General features: G+C 43.9%; 1 protein-coding gene across 4 annotated transcripts in view; it reads right to left on the minus strand.

Moving 5' to 3' along the window:
- The window catches only part of LOC100657866 (transducin beta like 1 X-linked), a 239348-nt gene that overhangs the window by 73299 nt on the left and 142245 nt on the right, over positions 1 to 23804 (minus strand). For all 4 annotated transcript variants that reach the window (XM_010600191.3, XM_064278901.1, XM_064278902.1 and 1 more), the window contains exons 3-4: positions 11207 to 11284; positions 1046 to 1153 (exon numbers count right to left, since the gene is read on the minus strand). In XM_010600191.3, the coding sequence (XP_010598493.1) occupies positions 1046 to 1103 (58 nt within the window). In that variant the 5' untranslated portion in view covers positions 1104 to 1153; positions 11207 to 11284. The remainder of the gene's footprint in view (positions 1 to 1045; positions 1154 to 11206; positions 11285 to 23804) is intronic.

Raw genomic sequence — 23804 nt, forward strand, 5'->3', positions numbered from 1 at the left:
ATAGGAATCAACCTTGGGCTCTTAGTTTTGGTTCTCCTTCCTCCTTGTGAGGTTGAAGAGGTCAGATACCGCACCCACGCCGTTTTTAGAGGCATTCACCCTTTTCCGCCTCCATCATGAGGCTAACTTCAATCTGATTTCATCTGAACAAAGATGTCAAGGGAGGAAAAAATATCCCCCTGCAACCCATTGCCAGGATAGGATGGCCTAGAACCTTCTCTCCTCCCTTCCAACAGTCTTAATAAGACTGTTCTTGTCATGAGACCAGAAAAACTGGATGATGCCAGCTACTGTTATAGAACCTTTTGATCAAAGATTCTATATAAGAGCCCTGATCAAAAGGGGGAAAATGCAAAAAACAGAATTTCAAATTCTCATGGGATCCAGACTTTTGGGAGCCATGGAGGATGGATGAAATCCCAAAACTATTGCCCTGAGATAATCTTTAAACCTGAAACCAAAAATTTCCCTTTAAGTCTTCTTTAAACCAAAAAATAACCAAACCAAAATCAAACCCGTTGCTGTCAAGTTGATCCCAACTCATAGTGACCCCACAGGACAGAGCAGAACTACCTCAAAGGGTTTCCAAAGAGTGGCCTGTAGATGTGAGCTGCCGACCTTTTGGTTAGCAGCCGTAGCTCTTAACCATCGTATCACCAGGGCTCCAACGAAACAACAGTTTAGCTTAATTAGTAAAGAATCTCTGCCTTGAGCATTGTGCTCTTTTAAGGACTACCAGCTCCAAATGTTAGTCTAGAACCTTGGGGGCACTGAGTTTATGTTAATGGGGGAGGAACAACTCAGAAAAGGAGGGTGAGAAGGGCTGCACAACTTGAAGAATATAATCAATGTTACTGAACCGTACACGTAGAAACTTGTTGAATTGGTCTATGTTCTACTGTGGATACTTTCAACGAAAGCAACAAAATAAAATTAAAAATTTTCAGCTCCTCTTTTGCTACAGCCTGCTTTTTGGCCAACGGGTGAGCGTCTGCACATGGTACGTTGAAGATAAACCTCCTGCTGACAAAAGCGAGCCACCTACCTGACTCCTGGAGGTACCGATACACCAAAAAGTTCACCTCGTCACTGGTTATGCTCATCTTAGCCTCACCTGACGGCGATGAGGTCTTTACGAAGCAGGAGCCACCCTCTGTGGGAAGGGGAGAGAAAACAGGAAAAGGTTGTGAAACAATGCACGTATGTATGTATGTTTTTACTACATTCATTTTGAAACAACTGAAGAGAACAATAGATAGACTGTTATATACATGAAGGTAAATAATGTTTGATTCGAGATATATTGTGTAATTATATAAAAATTTTACAATTATACATACTCTCAAGGTTAAATATATCCCAAAAAAGGAGACCTGGTGTATTTTATAAGGCCAGGATATAGTAAGGTATAAACCACAGTCGTGAAGCCAAATTCGGGCACAAGAGAATGAAAACGCACAAGTGGCCTTTTACTTGGGAAGCTCCCGTGTCCACGGGATTCACCATGTACTTGACAATGAGGACGAATGGGACTGCTAAGTGCACGACCACAGAGGTGGCAGGTTAGATGCTCAGCGGTTGTGCCAACTGCTAGAGAAGACGTCTAAGCAGACCAGTCATGTCAGCACCCCCGAGTAGGGTGACCACATGGTCCACATCAAGCCTGTGGTCCTAAGAAATGATTCATTGCCTTGCCTTTCACAAAGGGTTCTGGATTTAAATGATGAAGCTATAGTGGCCACTCTGATAGGACCTACACAGCCAGCTGAGAAGAGACGTCGCTGAGGAGCTTGGTAGTTGCATGTGTTAACATCACCTCCTTTCTGTAAAGAGTTTTGAAACAGTGCGTACATACATACGTAAGTACATACATATATGGAAACCCTGGTGGTGTAGTGGTTAAGAGCTATGGCTGCTAACCAAAAGGTCGGCACTTCGAATTTACCAGGTGCTCCTTGGAAACTCTATGTGGCAGTTCTACTCTGTCCTGTAGGGTTGCCATGAGTCAGAATTGACTCGACAGCAGCAGGTTTGGTTTTTGGTTATATCCACACAAATTTTTTCACTGAATTTACGAATAAAATTTTTATTATCTATATCAAATCATAAATTTTTTACTTCATTTTTGAGATGATTGAAGAAAATAATACACGAGATGTTACCTATACGAAGGCAAATAACATCTGATTTCAGATTTTGTAACTGTGTAATTATATACAAATTTTATAATTAGATTAAACACACAGACACAGACACACAAAGACACACAGACACACACACAGACACACACCCCCAGCGTGGATGAAGACGCACAGGAGGCAGACAGAATCCACGTTGCCCATATTGGCCAACAAAACGCACCGCATCACTGCGCCTACGACTTCTGATACCTACAAGGCTGGTGAAAACTTGGGGGGGGGGGTGAGAATTATGGGGCCTCGGGGTCTGGAGTCCCCAGGGTGCCAACAGTTACCATGCTTGGCTGCTAACCTAAATGCTGGAGGTTCAAGTCTACCCAGAGGTATGTTGGAATAAAGGTCTGGTGATCTACTTCTGAAAAATCCATCACTGAAAACCCTAGAGAGCACGGTTCTACTCTCACACACGTGGTTTTTTTCCATGAGTTGGAATTGACTCAACACCAACTACCAACGGTTGGGTCTGAGGGATGTTTCCGGAGTCCCTGGGTGGTGCAAATGGCTACGGCGCTGTGCTGCTAACCCAAAAGGTTGGCAGTTTGAATCTACTCAGAGGCGCCTCTGAAGAAAAGGCCCGATCGTCTACTTCCAAAACTCTAGCCACTGAAAACTCTACAGAGTATACTTCTACTGTGACACACAGGGTCACACGGTCAAAGTCAACTTGACGGCAAGCGGCCTGGTATGAGGGGGAGGCTGTAAGTCCTCACAGCGAGGCTGGGCGCAGACTCAATACCCAGTCTATGTTAGCTCCTTCTCTCATCCAGCCAACTCTGAAAATCCTCCCAGAGCCATCTGAGAGGCCTCACGACAGAGTCTGGGGACACACACCCGCCAGAGCCCGGTGCAGGGCTCGCTTCCTCAGAACGCTTAATCTGGGATTTCAGACGTGTAGGTGGCTCTCGTCAGCCAGCAGAAGACAGACCTGCGAGCAGAGGTGTGCCAAGGAGCGTGCTGGGAGACACCGCTCTGGTTCTCACTCCTAACTGGGTGCCCCGGAGCGGCCTCTGAGTTCTGAGAGGGCCGGTGGATGCCTTCCGACCTCTCCTGTTTAGGAATAAAAGGGCACTCTCTCGGCACTGACAGGTCCTCCCTGGTGCGAGCAGAAGGGGAAAAGGGGGCTTTAATTAGTGCGATTCTGTTTATTTTCTTTCCTGCCCCAGTCGTGAGGAGAGACACCCTCAGCGAGGCTGGTTTGGTGTCTCTGGAGTTGTGAGCGCACGGAAAGGAAACACCGCCTTCCCCCGCCAGCCCTTCCACGGAGGAGTTATAGCCTAAACAGTGTCTCATTGTGCTGCTTAACGAAGGAGACGAAAAAGCGAGCGCCGGCTGCTGGCGTTTCTGTATTTTCCTCGAGAAAGATGAGGATTTCAATATAAATAACAATTTGGGATTACAGCCACCCAGGAACTGAAGTGAAAATGATCTAGTGTTTCTTCTTTTTACAATTGAATTGCAAAGCCACAAAAGCTCGTACCCATTCACAGTTCCCTTCACAAAACATGGGCTAAGAGTTTCACTTTCTTTAGTACATACTTATTTAATAGGCTATCGCTTCTCTGGGAAGAGAGAGCAGTGCCTTCCACCCAAAAGCAAACAACAAACATCTTAGTGGCTAATTATCTTAAAAGATAAGAGTCACACAAGCACTTTGAGTTTGTACTGGGAGTCAACAGACAGGGGGAAGATGTCTCTTACTACGGGAGGAAGGAGCCTTGGTGATGCAGGTGTTAAGCACTATGGCCGCCAAGCCAAAGGTAGGATGGTTTGAACCCACCCAGCAGTCCCACAGGACAAAGGCCTGGCAAGCTGTTTTCCTTGAAGATGACAGCTTAGAAAACCCTATGGGGCAGTTCTACTCTATCACTTAGGGTCGTCATGAGTGAAAATTAACCTGATGGCACCTAACACCACCACCACCCAATAGGAGGAGAGCCAAGTTTTGAAACAGTAAACTATTAAGCATACATTAAAAGGGGAGCGCTCTGCTCCCAAATTTAGGGAGGAAAATATAATGTAACTGTGACATCGTTTGAGGGAAAGAGTTCTCGTTTAATAAGGTGCCCTATTACCAAAAGACTTTTGAGGTTTTTGAAAGCGGTCCTCTGTCTCTTAAGGAGTCTAAGAAGGTTTGCCTCCTTTCCCATTTCTGCTATCAGCTTGTTGGCATTTGTGCTGGAACAATCCATCGCTTAAAGCATTTGGGAGAGGCTTAGGTGTTGGGGACTTGTTTCCACGCAGACGGGGGGTTGTGTGCCACTTGTTTCCACGCAGACGGGGGGTTGTGTGCCACGGCAGCTGGAAGGTCAGCTGGAAATGAGGGGATCACAAAAGGCACTCTTCTTTTTCTCTCTGCGTTTCTCCCGGAAGTGAACACACCCTTGGCTGGCTTACACGCACCAGCTCCTGCTTGCCCACGGTCTTCGTCCAGAACGCTTTTCTCCATCAAGACACGGAACTGAGCTTACTTTATTTCACAGTCAGCAGCCAGCTGAAGACGAACATTTTAACATTTACCTATTCGATCAGAATGTACCTTTGCTAAAATCTGTTGGAAAACCAGCCTATTTGGGGGACATTTTTATCTTTTGCAGCTGTCTTCCTGCTACGTGATTTTAATTAAGCCAATATTAGCTCTTGAAATATGCTACCGTCCTATGACAGCACAATTAAACAAACTATGGTAAACACACGCTGTTGCTGTTAATTGCCGTCAAGTCAGCTCTGATTCACAGCGCCTCATGTTATCACAGAAAGAAACATTGTCTGGTCCTGCACCACGTCCATGTTTCAGTCCTTTTTTTGTGGCCACTGTGCCAATCCATCTCATTGAGGGTTTCCCTCATTTTTGCTGGCTCTCCAACTTACCAACCATGATGTCCTTCTCTAGCGACTGGCCTTTCCTGATGACATGTCCACAGCAAGAGAGCCAAAGTCTCCCCAGCCTCGCTTCTAAGGAGCATTCTGGTTGTATTTCTCCTAGGCTTGATTTGTTCATTCTTTTGTCAGCTCGTACGTAGTATATTCAATATTCTTTGCCAAAACCACAGTTCCAATACATGTGGGGAACTCAAATGGTTTTAAATAGAGTACAGCGTATCGCAAGGCTTGGATTCCAGGTATGAGGGGTAGTAGTGTATGACTTATGTCACTTAATCATCATGAACACGTCCACTGCTCTTACTATCACCATTTTACAGGTTCCAAAATGCAGGTGTAGAAAAGATAACCCACTTAAATCCTGGGGGAGCCAGGACTTAAAGCTCTGCTGCCTGACACGAAGCCCTATGTAATCTTAAGGTGTAAGCGAAAACTCTCAAAGCTGTGTAATGGGCAGATGCTTAGGGTAGCATCCCAAACAGGGGAAAAAAAAAAAAAAAAACCATGACAAAACAAAAAGAAGGCAAACATGCTCTTATAGTCCGTCCCCAATATACATAGAAAAAAGCTGGGGTAAATACATGAAAGTATCAACTCATTATATCCTGGTTAAACACTTGACTGTTATAGGAAGATTGACGGTTCAAACCCACCCACCCACAGGTTCTGCAGGAGAAAGACCTGGCAATCTTCTCCCATAAAGATTACCACCTAGGAAACCCTATGCAGCAGTACCCTGTCACAGGGGGTCGCTATGAATCTAAATTGACCTGACGGCACCTAACAACATCATCACATGGGTATATTTACAGCTTAAAAACATTTCCAAAAGGGAAAAGATTTTCACCGATTTTACAGTTGTATTTATTTATTTGGAGTCAAATGGTCTGAAGTCCTGGGGTGGCGCAAACAGCTAAGCCCTCAGCTGCTAACCACAAGGCTGGTGGTTCAAACCCACCCAGCAGCACCTTGGAAGAAAGGCTTGGTGACCTGCTTGTAAATATATTTGAGGAAATGCTTTCTTTTCCTTATCAGAGTTCAAATGCCAGGCAGAGGCACTGACATTTAAAATATGAGAATAAACCAGCACAACACAACGCAGTCACTAAAAGGATGTTCCCTGACAGAGCAAAAAATGCTCGATACGGTGGTAAGTGTGGGGAAAAAAAAGGTTTCCAGATGGAAGGTGCATGACGCTAAGTTTTGTGTGGCGCACACACACACACACGTGCAGAAGACAGCCTCCAAACTGTTTACGTGCCCGTCTCTAGCGGCGGGCTGAGGCCGGACTCATCTCTGGGTATGTACAGATTCCTTCTGCAGTTTCCAAGTTTTCTATCAGAAACATGAATTGCTGCCACAGTCATTAAAACGTAACGCAAACCTGGCAGGGCCTTCAGGAATAACCAGCCTGAGAGCGACTCTGAGCTCCTAAGGAGGAAATGAGGCCGCAGGGGTGGGAGGCCAGGGGCTTGGGTTAGAAAAAGAAAGCCACTCTTCAGGGAATTAAAATGGCCCCCACCTGGTTACGGCCTTCAAAAAGGGTTCTTTCTGCCCTCCCCTCGCCCCCCAGCTGCCCTTCTGCTTGGATGAAGGCCCCAGCCAGTTATTCACCAAAGCACAAGGGCGTTGATTGCTTAGGGGCTCTGAGTTTCTGTTACTGTGGGTGGAATAATTAGGCAAAGACCAGTGGGGATGGTCGCACAATATGACCAATGGCATCAATGTTACTGCATCGTACAGTAAATTCTGCAAAGCCAGAACCGGGGTAAGGCAGACACCTGTCAGAGAAGGGGAACTCAAATATTTCCCACTAAAACGAGCCCTAGAAAAGTAGTAAGATTGCATGCACCCTGTTAAAGGCAGAAAATTTTCGAGACCCGGAAAAACAAGGCAGGCAGTCCCGTCGAGTTCCGCCTCTCACAGGTTTCACTGGACGTGTAAAAACCGTCCACTTGGCAAAGGTTTTGTTACATATATTTTTACCACCAAATAAAAGCAAAAAACAAAAAGCAGTCCGAAACCTAGTGTTTGATGGCAAAGTACCCTCATGTTTGCCAGCAAAGCTCTATAGTAATTGCGCAGCACCTGACATTTCCATACCCACGAGACTGGAAATGTTTAAATACAAAATAAAATAAAGGCAGTAGCAGTAAGCCACTTGGGACCTTAGGTTTAGAAGATTCTATTGCACATAGATGTTTAGCCTGAGAGCCGTGGCTGGATTGGAGGGTCTTAACCCATGGGAGCCCTGGTAGCACAGTGGTTAAGAGCTCAGCTACTAACCAAAAGTCTGGCTGTTCGAATCCACCAGCTGCTCCTTGGAAACCCTACAGGGCATTTCAACTCTGTCCTACAGGGTCACTAAGAGTCGGAATCAACTTGACAGCAATTTTTTTTTTTTAATTTTATTGTGCTTTAGGTTACAGTTTACAGCTCAAGTTAGTTTCTCATACAAAAATGTATATACACCTAGTTAATTTCATTTAGTTACGTGACCCTAGCTGCTCTTGCTGTAATGGAGAGCACGCTCCTCCTTTCCACCCTGGATTTCCCATGTCCATTCAACCAGCTCCTGTCCTCTTCTGCCTTCCCATCTCACCTCCGGACAGGAGCTGCCCATTTAGTCTCGTGTATCTACTTGAACTAAGAAGCACACTCCTCACAAATATCATTTTATGTCTTATAGTCCAGTCTAACCTTTGTCTGAAGAGTTGGCTCTGGGGATGGTTTTAGTTCTGGGTTCACAGAGAGTCTGGGGACCATGCCTTTCAGGAATGCTTCCAGTCTCGGTCAGACCAGTAACTCTGGTCTTTTTATTAGAATTTGAGTTCTGTACCCCACTTTTCTCCTGCTCCGTCAGGGACTCTGTTGTGTTCCCTGTCAGGGCTGTCACTGGTGGTAGCCGGGCACCATCTAGTTCTTCTGGTCTCAGGCTGATAAAGAGTCTCTGGTTTTTGTGGCCCTGTCTCCTGGGCTCATATTTTCCTTGTGTCTTTGGTGTTCCTCATTCTCCTTTGCTGCAGGTGGGCTGGGACCAATTAATGTATCTTAGATGGCCACTCGCTAGCTTTTAAGGCCCCAGATGCCACTCACCAAAGTGGGATGCAAAACATTTTCTTGATAAACTTTGTTACGCCAATTGATGTTGATGTCCCCCAAAACCATGGTCCCCAGACTCCTGCTCCTGCTACTCTGTCCCTCAAAGTGTTTGGTTGTATCCAGGAAACTTCTTAGCTTATAGTTTAGTCCAGTTGTGTTTGACTTCTGCAATGGATTTTTTTTTAACAGGTTAATCCCAGAGATATTCTGAGTGGCCACCAAACCAAAAGAAACCAAACCTGTTGCCATCGAGTCCATTGCGAACTTATAGCAACCCCATAGGCCAGAGTAGAACTGTCCCATAGGGTTTCCGAGGCTGTAATCTTTACAGAAGTAGACTGCCGTCGAGTCCATTCTGACTCATAGTGACCCTACAGGACAGAATAGAACTGTCCCATAGAGTTTCCAAGGAGCACCTGGTGGATTTGAACGGCCAATCGTTTGGTTAGCAGTCTAGCTCTTAACTATTGGGCCACCAGGGATCCAAAATGTCCTCAGACACTGCCAAGTGTCCCCTGAGGCGGGAAGAGGGAATGGCCCTGGGGCAAGAACCACTGACTTAGGGCAGGGGCACAGATCCAGGGCCCCTCTGAGTTACACCACAGAAAGGACCTCAAATGGCCTGTGGAAAAGCCGTGGCTGCTGGAACATTTGCAATGCCTTTGCGAAGTAACCACAACCTGGGCTGTGACTTAACCACACTGCAGACCTCTCGGGGCTTGGAGCTCCGGGTGGCCTCCAACTGAAAAGGCTGCAGTTGGAAGAGGTGGAAATAAAACAGTTGTGATCCTCTAGGTTGGGGTCAGCAAAATGTGGTCCATGGGCCAAATCCCGCTACTTGCAAGCTAAGAATGGTTTGTTCACTTTTAATGGCTGAAAGCAAAACAAAAGGAAGAGTACAATTTCATGACCCATGAAAATTACATGAAATCTGGACTCCAGCATCTATAGGTCAAATTTTATTGACACTCTGCCACATTCATTCATTTACATATGGTCCATAGCTGTTTTTAAGGCGTTCTGGTGGCGTGGTGGTGAAGTACTTGGCAGTTAACCCAAAGGCTGGCAGTTTGAATCCAACAGCTGCTCCACAGGAGAAAGATGTGGCAGTCTGCTTCCATCAAGATTACAGCCAAGGAAACCCTATGGGGCAGTTCTACTCTGTCACATGGGTCGGAATCGACTCCATGGCACACAACAGCATCCCACGTGCTATGTAATCTTATGCAGGTTTTCCTTCCAAGGCTTTCTTTTAAGCATAGTAGTTTCAATTAAGGAGCCCTGGTGACACAGCACTTAAGAGCTTAGACTGCTAACCAAAAGGTTGGCTGTTCAAATCTACCAGCCGCTCCTTGGAAACCCTATGGGGCAGCTCTACTCTGTCCTATAGGGTTGCTATGAGTCGGAATCAACTTGACAGCAATGGGTTTGGTTTTTTTTTGGCGGGTGGGGGGGGGCTGGGGGGTTGGGTACACATCAGTCTTAGCTACGGATGTGGGCTTCAACTTTTGACGCCAGTTATACATGCAACTGTCTGGTCGGCTATCATCATCATCGTCTCATTAGATCTACAAATGGCAATGTGTAAGTTTTTTCTAATGTGTCTCAAGGTTAACTGGCACATCAACTTGCAGACAGACACAAATCATATTAAGAAAACTAATAAAGCACAGAATTTAGGTAGGGGAGCCAAATAAAATCTATACTCAGGTGTCCAGTTAGAATTAACTTCTCAGGTTAATTTTAATTCTCAGTGTTGACAAGGAAGATTGATTTTAGAATGTGGCATCTTCTCCTGGTAAGACCCAGAAAAACTGACAACAGATTGTTCAGTATCGAAAATTCGTACAAGGCTAGTAAAAGCCCAACTGGTAGTCAGAATTGACTCCACAACTCATCACGATTTAATTATGCTCTATCTAAACCATCCCCCAACGTGTCTGTCAGTTTGTCGTACTGTGGGGGCTTGCGTGTTGCTGTGATGCTGGAAGCTATGCCACCGGTATTCAGATACCAGCAGGGTCACCCATGGGTGACAGGTTTCAGCTGAGCTTCCAGACTAAGACTAGGAAGAAGGACCCTGCAGTCTACTTCTGAAAAGAATTTGCCAGTGAAAACCTTATGAATAGCTGCAAAAGACCTCTTTAAAAGTGCTGAAAAGCAAAGATGTCACCTTGAAGACTCAGGTGCGCCTGACCCAAGCTATGGTATTTTCAGTCGCATCATACGCATGTGAAAGCTGGACAATGAATAAGGAAGACCGAAAAAGAATTGATGCCTTTGAATTGTGTGGGCAAAGAATATTGAATATACCATGGACTGCCAAAAAAGAACAAACCTGTCTTGGAAGAAGTACAACCAGAATGCTCCTTAGAAGCAAGGATGGCCAGACTATATCTCACATACTTTGGACATGTTATTAGGACGGATCAGCCCCTGGAGAAGGACATCATGCTTGGCAGAGTACAGGGTCAGCAGAAAAGAGGAAGACCCTCAACGAGATGGACTGACACGGTAACCGAAACAATGGGCTCAAACATAACAACAATTTTGAGGATGGCACAGGACTGGGCAGTGTTTCCTTCTGTAGTACACAGGGTCGCTATGAGTCAGAACTGACTTGATGGCACCTAACAACAACAACAACAACCCATTAACCCATCTTATTGCTGTCAAGTCAATTTCGACTCATAGCAACCCTACAGGACAGAGGAGAACTGACCCGTGGGGTTTCCAAGGCTGTAATCTTTACAGAAGCAGACTGCCGTATCTTTCTTCCAAGGAGCAGCTGGTGAGTTCAACCACCAACCTTTCGGTAAGCAGCTGAGCGCTTAACCACCGTGCCACCAGGGCTCCCGTGCTCTGTCTACTACCTTTCAATTCAGCAGGGAGAATGACATACAACGTCCTCCTGAACAAAATAAGTTTAAAGCAGAAGGTGTTTGGTTTTGGCGAAACGCAGGTCTACTTTTCAACCAGAGTTCAGATGAAACGATAACGATCCCAAGTAAGGAGAGACTGCTTACCTTTATGGTGACTTCATGTGTAGACCTTTGGACAACGAACTTTCCAGCATCCGATCACATAAACCGCAAAGCACCTTCCTAGTGAGAAACGGGGAGATTTTTTTTAACTTAAAAATCTTCATCTCTTAACCCTCCCACTCTTTTGTTTTTTTCTTTGAAAATCAACAGCATTGCTTTTCTGTTGCATCCCAAGTCTAACATAACATATTTTACTGGTTCATAATTTTCATCTTAGTCTTCTTCATACACAGACTGTGGGGGAAGGGGAGGTTTTGTTTGCAAAGTTAAAAAAAGACATGAAAACTGCCAGGCAGGTATCATTTACACATGAGGAAACTCTGAGTCTCAGAATAGATAAAATTAATATTAGCTCAGATTTTGCTACTGCTATTGACTATATTGGAGCCCTGGAGCCCTGGTGGTGCAGTGGTTAAGAGCTCAGCTGCTAACCAAAAGGTCAGCAGTTTGAATCTGCCAGCTGCTCCTTGGAAGCCCTATGGGGCAGTTCTACTCTGTCCTATAGGGTCGCTGTGAGTCGGAATTGGCTCGACGGCAATGAGCTTATTGAATACACCACGGATTCCTAAATCAGTCTTATAAGAAAGACAACCAGAATGCTTCTTAGAAGTGAGGATGGCAAGACTTCGGCTTCAGGAAATGTCATCAGGAAAGACCAATGGCTAGAAAACGACATCATGTTTAGTAAAGGGTCATCGAAAATGAGGGAAACCCTTAATGATGAGATGGACGGACACAGATGCCACAACAATGGACTGAAGCATACCAACAATCGTGAAGATGGTGCAGGACTTGGCGACACTTTGTTCCATCATACATAAGGTCACCATGCATCAGAGCCAACTCGACAACAATTAACGATAGGATTTAATGATAAGTCAATGCCCGCGCCAGGTATGTATACCTCAGGGACTGTGTCTTATGCAGCAGACTTGATAAATTAAACTGTATATACCCTCAGGAGCAGAAAACGTTTTAGAGAAACTTTATACATCAATTGAGCTAAAATTTACAGTGACAACGACATTCCAATTTGTGTGTATATATTTATCCTCATATACGCAGTGTTTTTCAGGATACAAAAACCTTAGGATCTCTTTGTCTTTGGCTCTCCTACAATAAAAACAGATGTGCTGACCAATATGTCTCAACTTTTCAATCAGTTATTGTTCTCACGTTTCTATTTCACAGGAGTTCTCTGTTTACATTGATTCTGGAACAATTTACGTCCATATCTCATTAAAACTTTTTTTTTTTTTTTTTTGGTAAAAACACAACAGACACTCACAGTACCCTCTAAGCAATGAAAAAAACGTGTTTTTCATTCTTTAGTCACTACAAACTCCCATCAGTCAACCAGGAATTCCTTAACGATGTTTACCTTCCTCCTTTTAAAAATTTCTCTGGTTGTCAATGAACCCAGCCTCCCAGAGGGTTTAAATGATCCACTATCATCTACAAACCAAAGTTAAGAGCCCACCACTTTCTCTAAAGTCTTATTCAACAATCTTAAGTGATAGAAACAGGGTGCCGGCTTTAACATGACTCTAATCACAGGGCAAGCACTGACTGAGGGTGCTTCTCATTAGACAATTTATACGGGACCACGTGAAGTGTTTTAAGAAGATTCCAGTAGATGGTTCCCGCTGGGCTATGTTTATAGCTTGGCTGCTTAAAGAAAAGAGATTACAAGGATTTCTACAGGCAGCCCAAAGGCCTTTACGGTTTCACTACTGAACATTTAAAAAAAAAAATAAGGATATACAAGATAAAAGTAATAACCACGCCTTTCCCACTCCCCACCTCTAACACTGAAGAAAAGTAGGACTAAATAATGAGATTTAAACAAAATCCATCTACAATTCTGAACAGAAATTAAAGGGCAACAGAGTTTTTTTAGAGCCTAGCAGGCACAAGGAAATATTGATTTTTCCTTATAAAATGAAAAAAACATAATTATTTTATTTAAAACAATTCTGCAGTGAAGACGAATCAGGAAAATACTCTTTATATGAAGCTGAAACCAAAGCCAATTACTGTTTTCAGGATTAGGTGGTAAATTACCAGGGGGGAAAACAGCCTTATGATGATATTGCTAAATACCGTCAAGTATCAAAATATGAACAGATGTCACTACAATAAGCCCCAAATTGCCTGTAAACGAAAACATTAAAACCCATAATAATTCAGTAAGTAATTAATATACAAACAGCTCTTATTACAAGCTGTTCAAGAAAAAGCTTTAAAATCAAATTCATATTCTTTGGTCCAAAACAGATGGTAACTCACAAATGAGAATCTTGAAATGGGAGATTCATTTATATACGTTGCCACACTTGGTAAGTGAAATCCTCGTATCATTGTGGGTGATCAACTCAAAAACTGGGAAAGATGACTGGCTGATAACATTATTCTGAATATGAAACATGCCAAAACTAATGAGTGTCCTGCTAGAAACAATAAATTAAAATCAGAAATTGGATCTTCCTAAACCAATACCTGGAAAACTACTGGTTTTCCCATTATTAGTACCCGGGCAGAACTATTATCAATAAAAAGCGGTGGCAAGAAATTTTACACATTCCAAAATATTTCTGTGAAATGCAAATGATTTTAACAAAGACAAAGCTTTATTTGTTTATTCCCCCCACCCCCCTGCCCTTAAAAGTAAATGCTGAGACTTGGTAAATACAAAAGCACTGGAATTTTCTGGCTAGCATCCGACTTTGGCATGGCATGGCTTGGCGTACACGTATACAGGTAGTCATTCTGCACAGCAGGTTTAAAAACCTTTGGAGACAGTCTCTGAGCTGATGTACAACCTAGTTTATACTTCCTTTTCCCTAGAAAGTGGCTTAGAATAGAGCTTGTGGCGCCACAGGCATATTTTAAAAGAACTAAAACACTACGAATCTACTACGTATTATTTAGAAACCGCTAATTTGGGTAGAATTCTTGCCTCCCATGTACAAGACCCAGGTGCGACTCCTGCCCGATGCACTTCATGTGCAGTACAACCCACCTGCCAGTGGAGGCCTGCAGACCAAGACAGACTAGGAAGAAAGGCCTGGCAATCTACTTCTGAAAATCAGCCAACGAAAACCCTATGAACCACAACAATCAGATCTGCAACTGATCATGGGGATGGCACGGGACTGGGCAGGGTTTCATTCTGTTGTGCGTGGGGTCATCACGAGTTGAGGGCCAACAACAAATACGCTCCCCCAATCCGTTTACCTTTTAGCTACGTAAGCAAACCAAGCCTCCAGGTGGTCCGCTAGGAAGTTCTTGCTGATGGTGTGTGTACAAAGTGGTCAGTGACTCTGGCTCTTGTCTTTTAAACACTGAGCGGACACGATGCCGAGAGCCAGTTGCAGCCCCTGGGAATGCCAGATCAAGATGAAAGGAACCTGGATTCCCTGAAGACCTTGGGGGTTCGTTGCCTACCCTTCGTGGACCACTGTCAGCCCCTGGCCATCATATGAGAAAGAAATACATTCTCTGTTGCGCACAGTATTCTTGATGCTTAATCTATCCCCTAACAAGAATACAGAATAACTGGGGGAATGACCCCTTTCCCAACCTTCCTTTCTCTTTCACCCTGTACCCTGAGATTCCCTCTGTGATGCGCCCATAATCATGATTATACTTCTTCTGCCCTAGGACCAAGAAGACCCACAACGAGACGGATGGACACAGCGGCTGCAAAAATGGGCTCAAACATAGCAACGATGGTGAGGATGGCACAGGACCCGGCAGTGTTTTATTCTGCTGTGCATACAGTTGCTATGAGTTGGAACCAGCTTGATGGCACCTAGGAACAACAAAGCAAGAAGAAAAGGTTCCTCGTAATTTGAACCACCCCACGGTACCACAGAAGAAAGGCCAGGCGATCTGCTACCATTAAGATTACGGCCAAGAAAACCCTATGGGGCAGTTCAACTCTGTAACACATGAGGTCACCATGAGTCAGAATCAATTTGACGGCAACAAATTTTGGTTTGATTGGCAAGGAGGAAGACCGTGATCTGGTTCCACCATAAATACTCATTTATCTCTAGGCTCGACACATAGCGTATCGGTTTAACAAATGTTAGTGTGATGAATGAATTTGAGAATGAGTCACGTACCATCTACGTGTCCACCACACTTACCATATTGGATTTCAAGAATCTCTCTACCTAACTCATTCCTTCACGTCTGCCTTATTTTTATTGCAAAGTCTCAGAATGAAATGTAACATTTTCAGACAGATACTGGAATTCAGAAGGATTTTACTGGAGTTATTTTTGGCGTCTTCCAGAACACAGAGCCATCAAGGGATAAATTAAGGTTTTCTTGTTAGAAGACTGTTCTCTCACAGAAATATACAAGCAATGCATCGTTTTTTTTTAGGTTTGGGAAGCTTGAACTCTAAAATGAATGTAAGTGTGCCGAGATGGTAATGACTTATAAAAATAAATGTTACTTTTAATATAAGAACAGTGTCAAGAAGTAGGGCAGTTCTAGATTACCGAGATCCACTGGGAATGAAAATCAGGCCAGTACCTTCATTACTCTCTTTACTCGTCAAACTATGAAAAGAGGTACTTTGAGGTGAAGAGTCATAATGCATTCATTACTCCCCTATCTCTTATCATCTCACCTTGGAAAAAAGGTCACTTTTGGAATACTCTTTATTTGGATGGGTGACTTTCCGTCATTGTTGTAAAGAGGTGGTCCCATACCTAAAAAAGAACGCTAAGGGAATTCTCCCCTTTTTAAGTTGTATTTATGACACAGACAAAAATGTTTTGTATTGTTTACTCAATGATAAGACCCTATTCTGTATACAAATTCCTAAGGGCTAAACTTTAATAGGAGCCCTGGGGGTACAGTGGTTAAAGCGCTTGGCTGCTAACTGAAAGGCTGGCAGTTCTCTATGAGCTGGAAATAACTCGACAGCAACGGGCTTGGTTTTGGTAACCTTTAATATTCTAAGGAGCCCTGGTGATTAAGTGCTTGACTGCTCATCGGAAGGTCTGCAGTTCAAACTCACCCAGCTGTTATGAGGCAGAAAGACCTGGCAGTCTGTTCCCTTGAAGATTACAGCCTAGAAAACCCCGTGGGGCAGTTCTACTCTGTCACGTGGCGTCACTACAAGTCAGAATTCACTCGATGGCTCCCAGCACCAGCAACAGTTATCTGAATTTATGAGATTTAAAATCTCTCTCTGCCGATGAAACACTAGATTAACAAAAACAATTCAGAAAGTGAAGCTCTAACTAGTGTTCCAAGGCTCATGAGATGGCGCAGGGCCAGGTGACATTTCATTCAGTTGTACACGGGTCGCCGTGAGTCATAGCTGACTCGATGGCAACCAAGAACAACTGCTGTGTCTGAGACATCTTAGGGTGAAAATGCTCCATCCCAGCGGCTGCATTTCACTCCCATGGGTATCTTCCCTGCTATGTAAAATTCCAGAATCATCATCTTAGACTGACACCAAATATCTCATCTCACAAATGAGGAGGCCACATTCACCGAGGCCAAGGAGGTTACTTCTCTCACCATGGGACCACCTGTCTTAGTCACCTAGTGCTGCTGTAACAGAAATACCCTAAGTGGAAAGCTTTAACAAAGGAAAACATTCTGTCACAGTCAAGTAGGCTACAAGCCCAAATTCAGGGTGTCAGCTCCAGAGGAAGGTGCTCTCTTTCTCTCTGTCGGCTCTGAAGGGAGGTCCCTGTCAGCAATTTTCCCCCGGATTAGGAGCTTCTCTGCGCAGGAACCCTGGGTCCAAAGGATGCGCTCTATTCCCAACACTGCTTTCTTGGTTGTATGAGGTCCCCCAGTCTCCCTGCTCGCTTCTCTCTTTTATATCTCAGAAGAGACTGGCTTAACACATTATCTAATCTTGTATATCTCATCAATATAACTGCCGTTAATCCATCATAGTGACAGGATTTACCACACATAGGAAAATCTTATGAAATGACAAAATGGTGCACAATACCTGGAATCACGGCCTAACTAAGCTGACACATATTTTGGAGGTATACAATTCAATCCATGACAGCAGCGGAGAGGAAACTGTGGAAAAGGAATTTCATTTTGACCCATGGAATTCAATCAGTTCTTTGGGAATAAGACCCACACAATTCCTAGGCACTGTAACTCCTGCTTAATCTTTATTGGTTGATCCTGCCATCAAGATTTAAATGCTTCCTTGGATGGACTTCCAGGGTGGAGCTAATGCTGAAGCACTGGACTGCTAACAGAAAGGTCGGAACCGGAAACCCACTCCCAGAGGCGCCTCGGAAGTAAGGCCTGGTGATCTGCTTCTGAAAGGTCATAGCCTTGAAAACCCTCTGGAGCCGTTCTACCCTGCACACATTGGGTGGCCAGGAGCTGGAACCCACATGACAGCTGAGTACCAACAACAATGGTTGTACCTCAGGTGCAAGAAGCTTAGCAAATCACGAGCAGCAGCTACGACTCACGTAAACGGCTGTAAAACCTTACTTTAAAGTGGGCAATGCTCTTTAAGAGTGTGCAATGTTTTATCAGGTCTCGTTTTCTGTGACTATCGCCAGCGACGGAGTCCTTGAGTGAAGCAAACAGTTAATGTGCTAGGCTGCTGACCAAAAGGTCGGAGATTTGAGCCCACCCAGAAGAAAAGCCTGGCAATCTACTTCCAAAAAATCACCCACTGAAAGCCCTATAGAGCACAGTTCTATCTGACACATGGGGTTGCCTTGAAGGCAACTTGGTTTTTGGTAGTACTGCTGGGTGTGTATTATTAAAAGGCTCCGGGGGTGATATTTCTGATAACAAATTAAACATTCATTTATTAATATTCTGAATTCATATATTACCCCATAGATGATATTTTGAAGATGCCATGAAAATGAGAGAAGTTACCAAAGGAAATGGATACTACTTTCGACTTCCCGTTGTCTGCGTATAACTTTTTACAAGTCACAGAAGGCGCTTGTTGCTAAGAAAAGCTTCTTGCAAAAAAATGTTGAAAACATCCTAGCGTTCCAAGTATGACATTTACATGCCTTCATAGAAATATCACAGATTAAAAATAGAAAATTGTGCCTCTTAGTTTTGTACCAATCTTGTCCCCAAAAAACTGTATTAAAAAAGTGAGAAAATTTTGAGAAGTCTTCTTTGATTCCGCCATTACACTGAGATTGCTTTCCTATCTGGTGGGAATACACAGTTCCTTAAAAGTCGCGAAAGAGAGCCCCATTTTGGAATTACAAACAGGAAAGGAAACATGTCTGAAATGGATGTGCCTCAGAACTTGGGGGGGGGGGCGGTTTACACGATGCCTCTCCTACAGAGCGCATGTCCCTGGGGCCTTCTGCAGCTAGGCCTGGTGATAAATGTGAAAAGGTGATCAAGCAGCATTTAGAAGATGTACTTAATTAAGCAGACAACTTGATGAGCCATGCGCAGGTCCTTGGAAGAGCCACCATCTGTCAGCTGGAAACCCTGGTGGCGTAGTGGTTAAGTGTTATGACCGCCAACCAGAAAGTTGGCAGATCCACCAGGCGCTCCTTGGAAACTCTATGGGTCAGTGCTACTCTGTCCTATAGGGTCGCTATGAGTCGGAATCAACTTGACAGCAGTGGGTTTGGTTTGGTTTGGTTTTGGTCTGTCAGTTAGTCGTACTGAGGTGGACTGCATGTTGCTGTAATGCTGGAAGCTATGCCACGAAAGCTGGGCAATGAATGAGGAAGACTGAAGAGCTGACACCTCTGAATTATGGCATTGGCAAAGAATACTGAATATATTGTGGACTACCATTACCAAAAGAACGAACATATCTGTCTTGGAAGAAGTACAGCCAGAGTGTTCCTTAGAAGCAAGGATGGTGAGGCTTTGTCTCATGTACTTTGGACATGTTATCAGGAGTAATCAGTCCCTACAGAAGGACATCATGCTTGGTAAACTAGCAGGTTAGCGAGAAAGACGAAGACCCTCGGTGAGATGGACTGACACGGTAGCTGCAACAATGAGCTCAAGCATAACAACACTTGTGAGGATGGTATAGGACCAGGCAATGTTTCGTTCTGTTGTACGTCAGACTGCTATGAGACAGAACCGACTCAATAGTACCTAACAACAACATACCACTAGTATTTCACATACTAGGAGGGTCGCCCATGGTGGACAAGTTTCAGCTGAACTTCCAGCAAAGAAAGACTAGGAAGAAAGGCCTGGCAATCTGAAAATCAGCCATTGAAAACCCTATGGATCACAACAGAACACTCTCTGATATAGTGCTGCAAGGTGAACCCCTAGGTGGAAGGCAATCAAAATACACAGTGGTAGCAGCAACGGCCTTGAACATACCAATGATCATGAAGATGGCACAGGACAGGGCAATGTTTCATTCTGTTGTACATAAGGTCACCATGAGTGGGAGTGAACACAACAGGAACTAACAACACCAGATGGTCCTAACAGTCAACACGTATGTAAATACGTTTGCCTCTCTTTTTATAATTTTAACCTGTTAGACCAGGGGTCAGCAAATCTGTTCTTAAAGGACCAGAGGGCAAATATTTTCAACTTTGTGGGTCATACGGTCTCTGTTTCAACTGTTAACTCTGCCACTGTAGCTTGGAAGCAGCCATCAATGACATTTAAATGAATATGCGTGGTTATGTGCCAACAGAACTTTGATTACAGCCAATGACATCCAAATTCCATATGATCTTCATGTATCATGAACTCTTCTTTTTCAACCACTTAAAAATGTAGAACCACCCTCAGCTTGCAGCTTGTACAGAAGCAAGATTTGGGCCCCGAGTTCTAGTTCTCTGACACTTCGGTTAGACAACATGTGCCACGGCTAGATTCCATTTTTATCATACAGCTCACAAAGAATATTTAAAAATGAACCTTCAGTGCAAATCTCCTTATTCCAAAGACACTTCTGTTGGTTTAAAAAAAAAAATTAGATAGATCAAAATGGTTGTGACCGAGAAAATAGGAAGCCGACTTATTTTCAAACTGTGAAATTAAGAGTCAAAAGTATCTGCTTTTTTTTACCCACCCACCCGCCGCCCTGCCACAAGGTAGGTTCAAGCCCTTAATTGATACAAAAGATGTAGACATTTATCTTCAAATGTACAGGCGTCATTCTGAGACAGTGCCTGCTGGAGCAGTGGCGTGACCCAGCAACTGTCTCCGAATCTTGGTGGTTCCTGGAATGTCTGAGCATTCAGTCAAACGTAGAAACCCTGCAGCCACAGAGAATTTAGCTATGTGGTAGTGAACGGCAGACTGTGGCTAATTAAATTCTTAGTCATCTGTGTGGCTGGGAAATGGGATGGATGTTTTTGTTAAATCAAGGTTAATCATAAAAATTATTTTAAAAAATCCACACATTATACGCTTACTAATTGCTGAGGTCCGTACCTGTGGTTTTATGCAGGAATCCTCAGAAGCCCAAGAAAAAGAAAGGTATTCAGATATAATCCACATGGGATTATTTTTTCCCATTTTGGATGAAACTCAGAAAAAAAAAATTTAAGCAACATCCTTAGTTGGAAGTTGTCACCCTTAGTTAAAAAAAGAAAAAAGAATTAAGAAAAATTAGATGGTGCCTGGCTACCACCACCGGCTACTCTGACAAGGATCAAAATAGAGGGTTCAGGACACAGAGGATGAAAAATTTAGAACAAAACTCAAATTCACAAAAGAAGACTAGACTCACTGGTCCGGCAGAGACTAGAGAAACCCTTGAGACTATGGGCCCCCAACCACCCTTCTAACTCAGAACTGAAGCCACTCCTGAAGCCCACCTTCTAGCCAAAGGTAAGACAAGCCTATAAGACAAACAACAACACACGTGGGGAACATGCTTCTTAGATCGATCAAACACAGAAGACCAAATGGGCAATACCTGCCCAAAAGCAGAGACCTGAAGGCGGAAAGGAACAGGAAAACTGGGCAAATGGAAACGGGGAACCTGGGTGGAAAGGGGGAGAATGCTGACACATTGCAGGTTGTTGTAACCAATGTCACGAAACACTTTGTCCATAAATTATTTTTTCAATTTTATTGTGCTTCAAGTGAAAAGTTTACAGTGAAAATTAGTTTCTCATTCAAAAATGTATGCACAAATTATTTTGTGGCATGGGTGTGGTGTATAAATTTGTAAATGAGAAATTAATTTGTGCTGAAAACTTTCACTTAAAGCACAATAAAATTTAAAAAATCAGTAAGACGACAACATTAATGTACTTTCCCCTCAAAAAGTCCCTATAGTAGGTTCATTAACTTCTGACTTCCTGGGGGCACCATGAGTCAGAACCGACTTGATGGCCACGGGTTACTACTCTAAGTCTCTCTGGAGTCCCGGGCTGGTGCAAACTGTTAATGTACTTGGCTGGTAATCAAAAGGTTGGCAGTTTAAGTCTACCCAAAAGCACCTCGAAGAAAGGCCTGGCAATCTGTTCTGAAAAATCAGCCACTGGTTTGGAACCCAGTTCTACGCTGACACACATAACGTATCCACAAGCGGGAATCAACTCCATGGCACTGGTTTTCTAAGTTTCTACGAAAATACAAGGAATTATCAAATTAATACTGTAAGTTTCCAAATGCCTTTTTTCTGACCTCTGTGTGCCTCTGGTTAGAACCTTTGAGGCAGGACCCCACCACTGTTTGTCCCCCTAGTGAACTCACCCAGTCCCTGGCTCCAAATCCCAAATACAGACTCCAGTCTGGTGCCCAGCTCCACACGCATCCCTGCTCTGGCACGGATGGTGTCCACTTGGACGTCCAAGACGCATCGTCACCCTGCTAGTATGGCCCTCCTCCAGCCCACCTTGTCTCTGGAAGATACACCGTCCTCCCACTTAGGCATCAAATGCCAGACCCCACGCTTCCCCAGAAGGACATGTGGGCATCCAAATCCAGGCACTGTAACTTTACTAGATGGCCTTGTTGCAGCCAGCTGTCCCTTGTTACTGTCACTACATACCAGTTACTGTTGACGCTGACTCATGGCGAGCCCATGTGTGTCACAGTAGAACTCTGCTCCAAAGGGTTTTCAATGGCTGAAGTTTCAGGGTAGACTGCGAGGCCTTTCTTCTGTGGCGCATCTGGGTAGACTCAAACCACCAACCTTTCAGTTAGCAGCCAAGTATGTTGACCATTTGTACCATCCAGAGACTCCACTGCTACAAAATTGAACTAAATATTACACGCATGAAGTACAAGTGCACACAGAGCGATCCATTAGTTTTCTTTCTTTTTTTTAATGAAAACCAAGTCGAGTGCTTTATAAAGAAGCAATAAGGGTGAGAAATGATGACATAAAAGAGCTGAACAGAAGATTTCAAAAGGTGGCTCGAGAAGATAAAGTAGGGTATTATAATGACATGTGCAAAGACCTGGAGAAAGAAAACCAAAAGGGAAGAACACCCTTGACATTTCTCAGATTGAAAAAATTCAAGCCTTGAGTTGTAATTCTGAAGAATTCTATGGGCAAAATACTGAACAAGCCAGGAAGCATGAAAAAGAAGATGGAAGAATACACAGAGTCACTGTACCAAAAAAGAACTGGTCGACACTCAGCCATTTCAGGAGGCAGCGTATGATCAAGAACCGATGGTACTGAAGAAAGGGGTCCAAGCTGCACTAAAGGCACTAGCGAAAAACACGCCTCCAGGAATATTAAATAAGTGGTTTCAACAAATGGATGCAGTGCTGGAAATGCTCACATCTATGTATGCCAAGAAATTTGGAAGACAGCTACCTGGCCAACTGACTGGAAGAGATCCACATACGTGCCCATTCCAAAGCAAGGTGATCCAACAGGATGTGGACATTATCGAAAAGTATCAACACCACACTCAAGTAAAACTCTGCTGAAGATCATTCAAAAACGGCTGCGCGGTACGTCGACAGGGAACTGCCAGTTATTCAAGACAGATTCAAAAGAGGATGTGAGACAAGGACTACCACTGCTGATGTCAGACGGATCTCGGCTGAAAGCAGAGAATACCAGAAAGATGCTTAGCTATGTCTCACTGACTGTCTTAGCTATCCAGTGCTGCTATAACAGAAACACTGCAAGTGGATGGCTTTAACAAACAAACTTATTCTCTCACAGTTTAGGAGGCTATAAGCTCAAATTCAGGGTGCCAGGTCCCAGGAAAGAATTTCTTTGTCAATTCTGGGGGAAGGTCCTTGACATCAATCTTCTACTGGTCTAGGAGCTTCTCAGTGCAGGGACCTCGCGTCCGAAGGACGTGCTCTGCTCCCGGCACCTCCTTCTTGGTAGCATGAGGTCCCCCTCTCTCTGCTTGCTTTTCTCTCCTTTCATCTCTTGTAAGATAAAAGGTGATACGAGCCACACCCCAGGGAAATTCCCTTTACATCTGATCAGGGTTGTGACCTGAGTAAGGGTGTTGCATCACACCCTAATCCTCTTTAACATAACCTAATCTTGCTTCCTCAACCACAGACAGGGATTAGAATTTACAACACATACAAAAATGACATCATATCAAAAAATGGAGGATAATCACACAATACTGGGAATCACAGCCTAGCTAATTTGATACCC

This window comes from Loxodonta africana, chromosome Y, assembly GCF_030014295.1.
Source record: "Loxodonta africana isolate mLoxAfr1 chromosome Y, mLoxAfr1.hap2, whole genome shotgun sequence".
NCBI classification, from domain to species: Eukaryota; Metazoa; Chordata; class Mammalia; order Proboscidea; family Elephantidae; genus Loxodonta; species Loxodonta africana.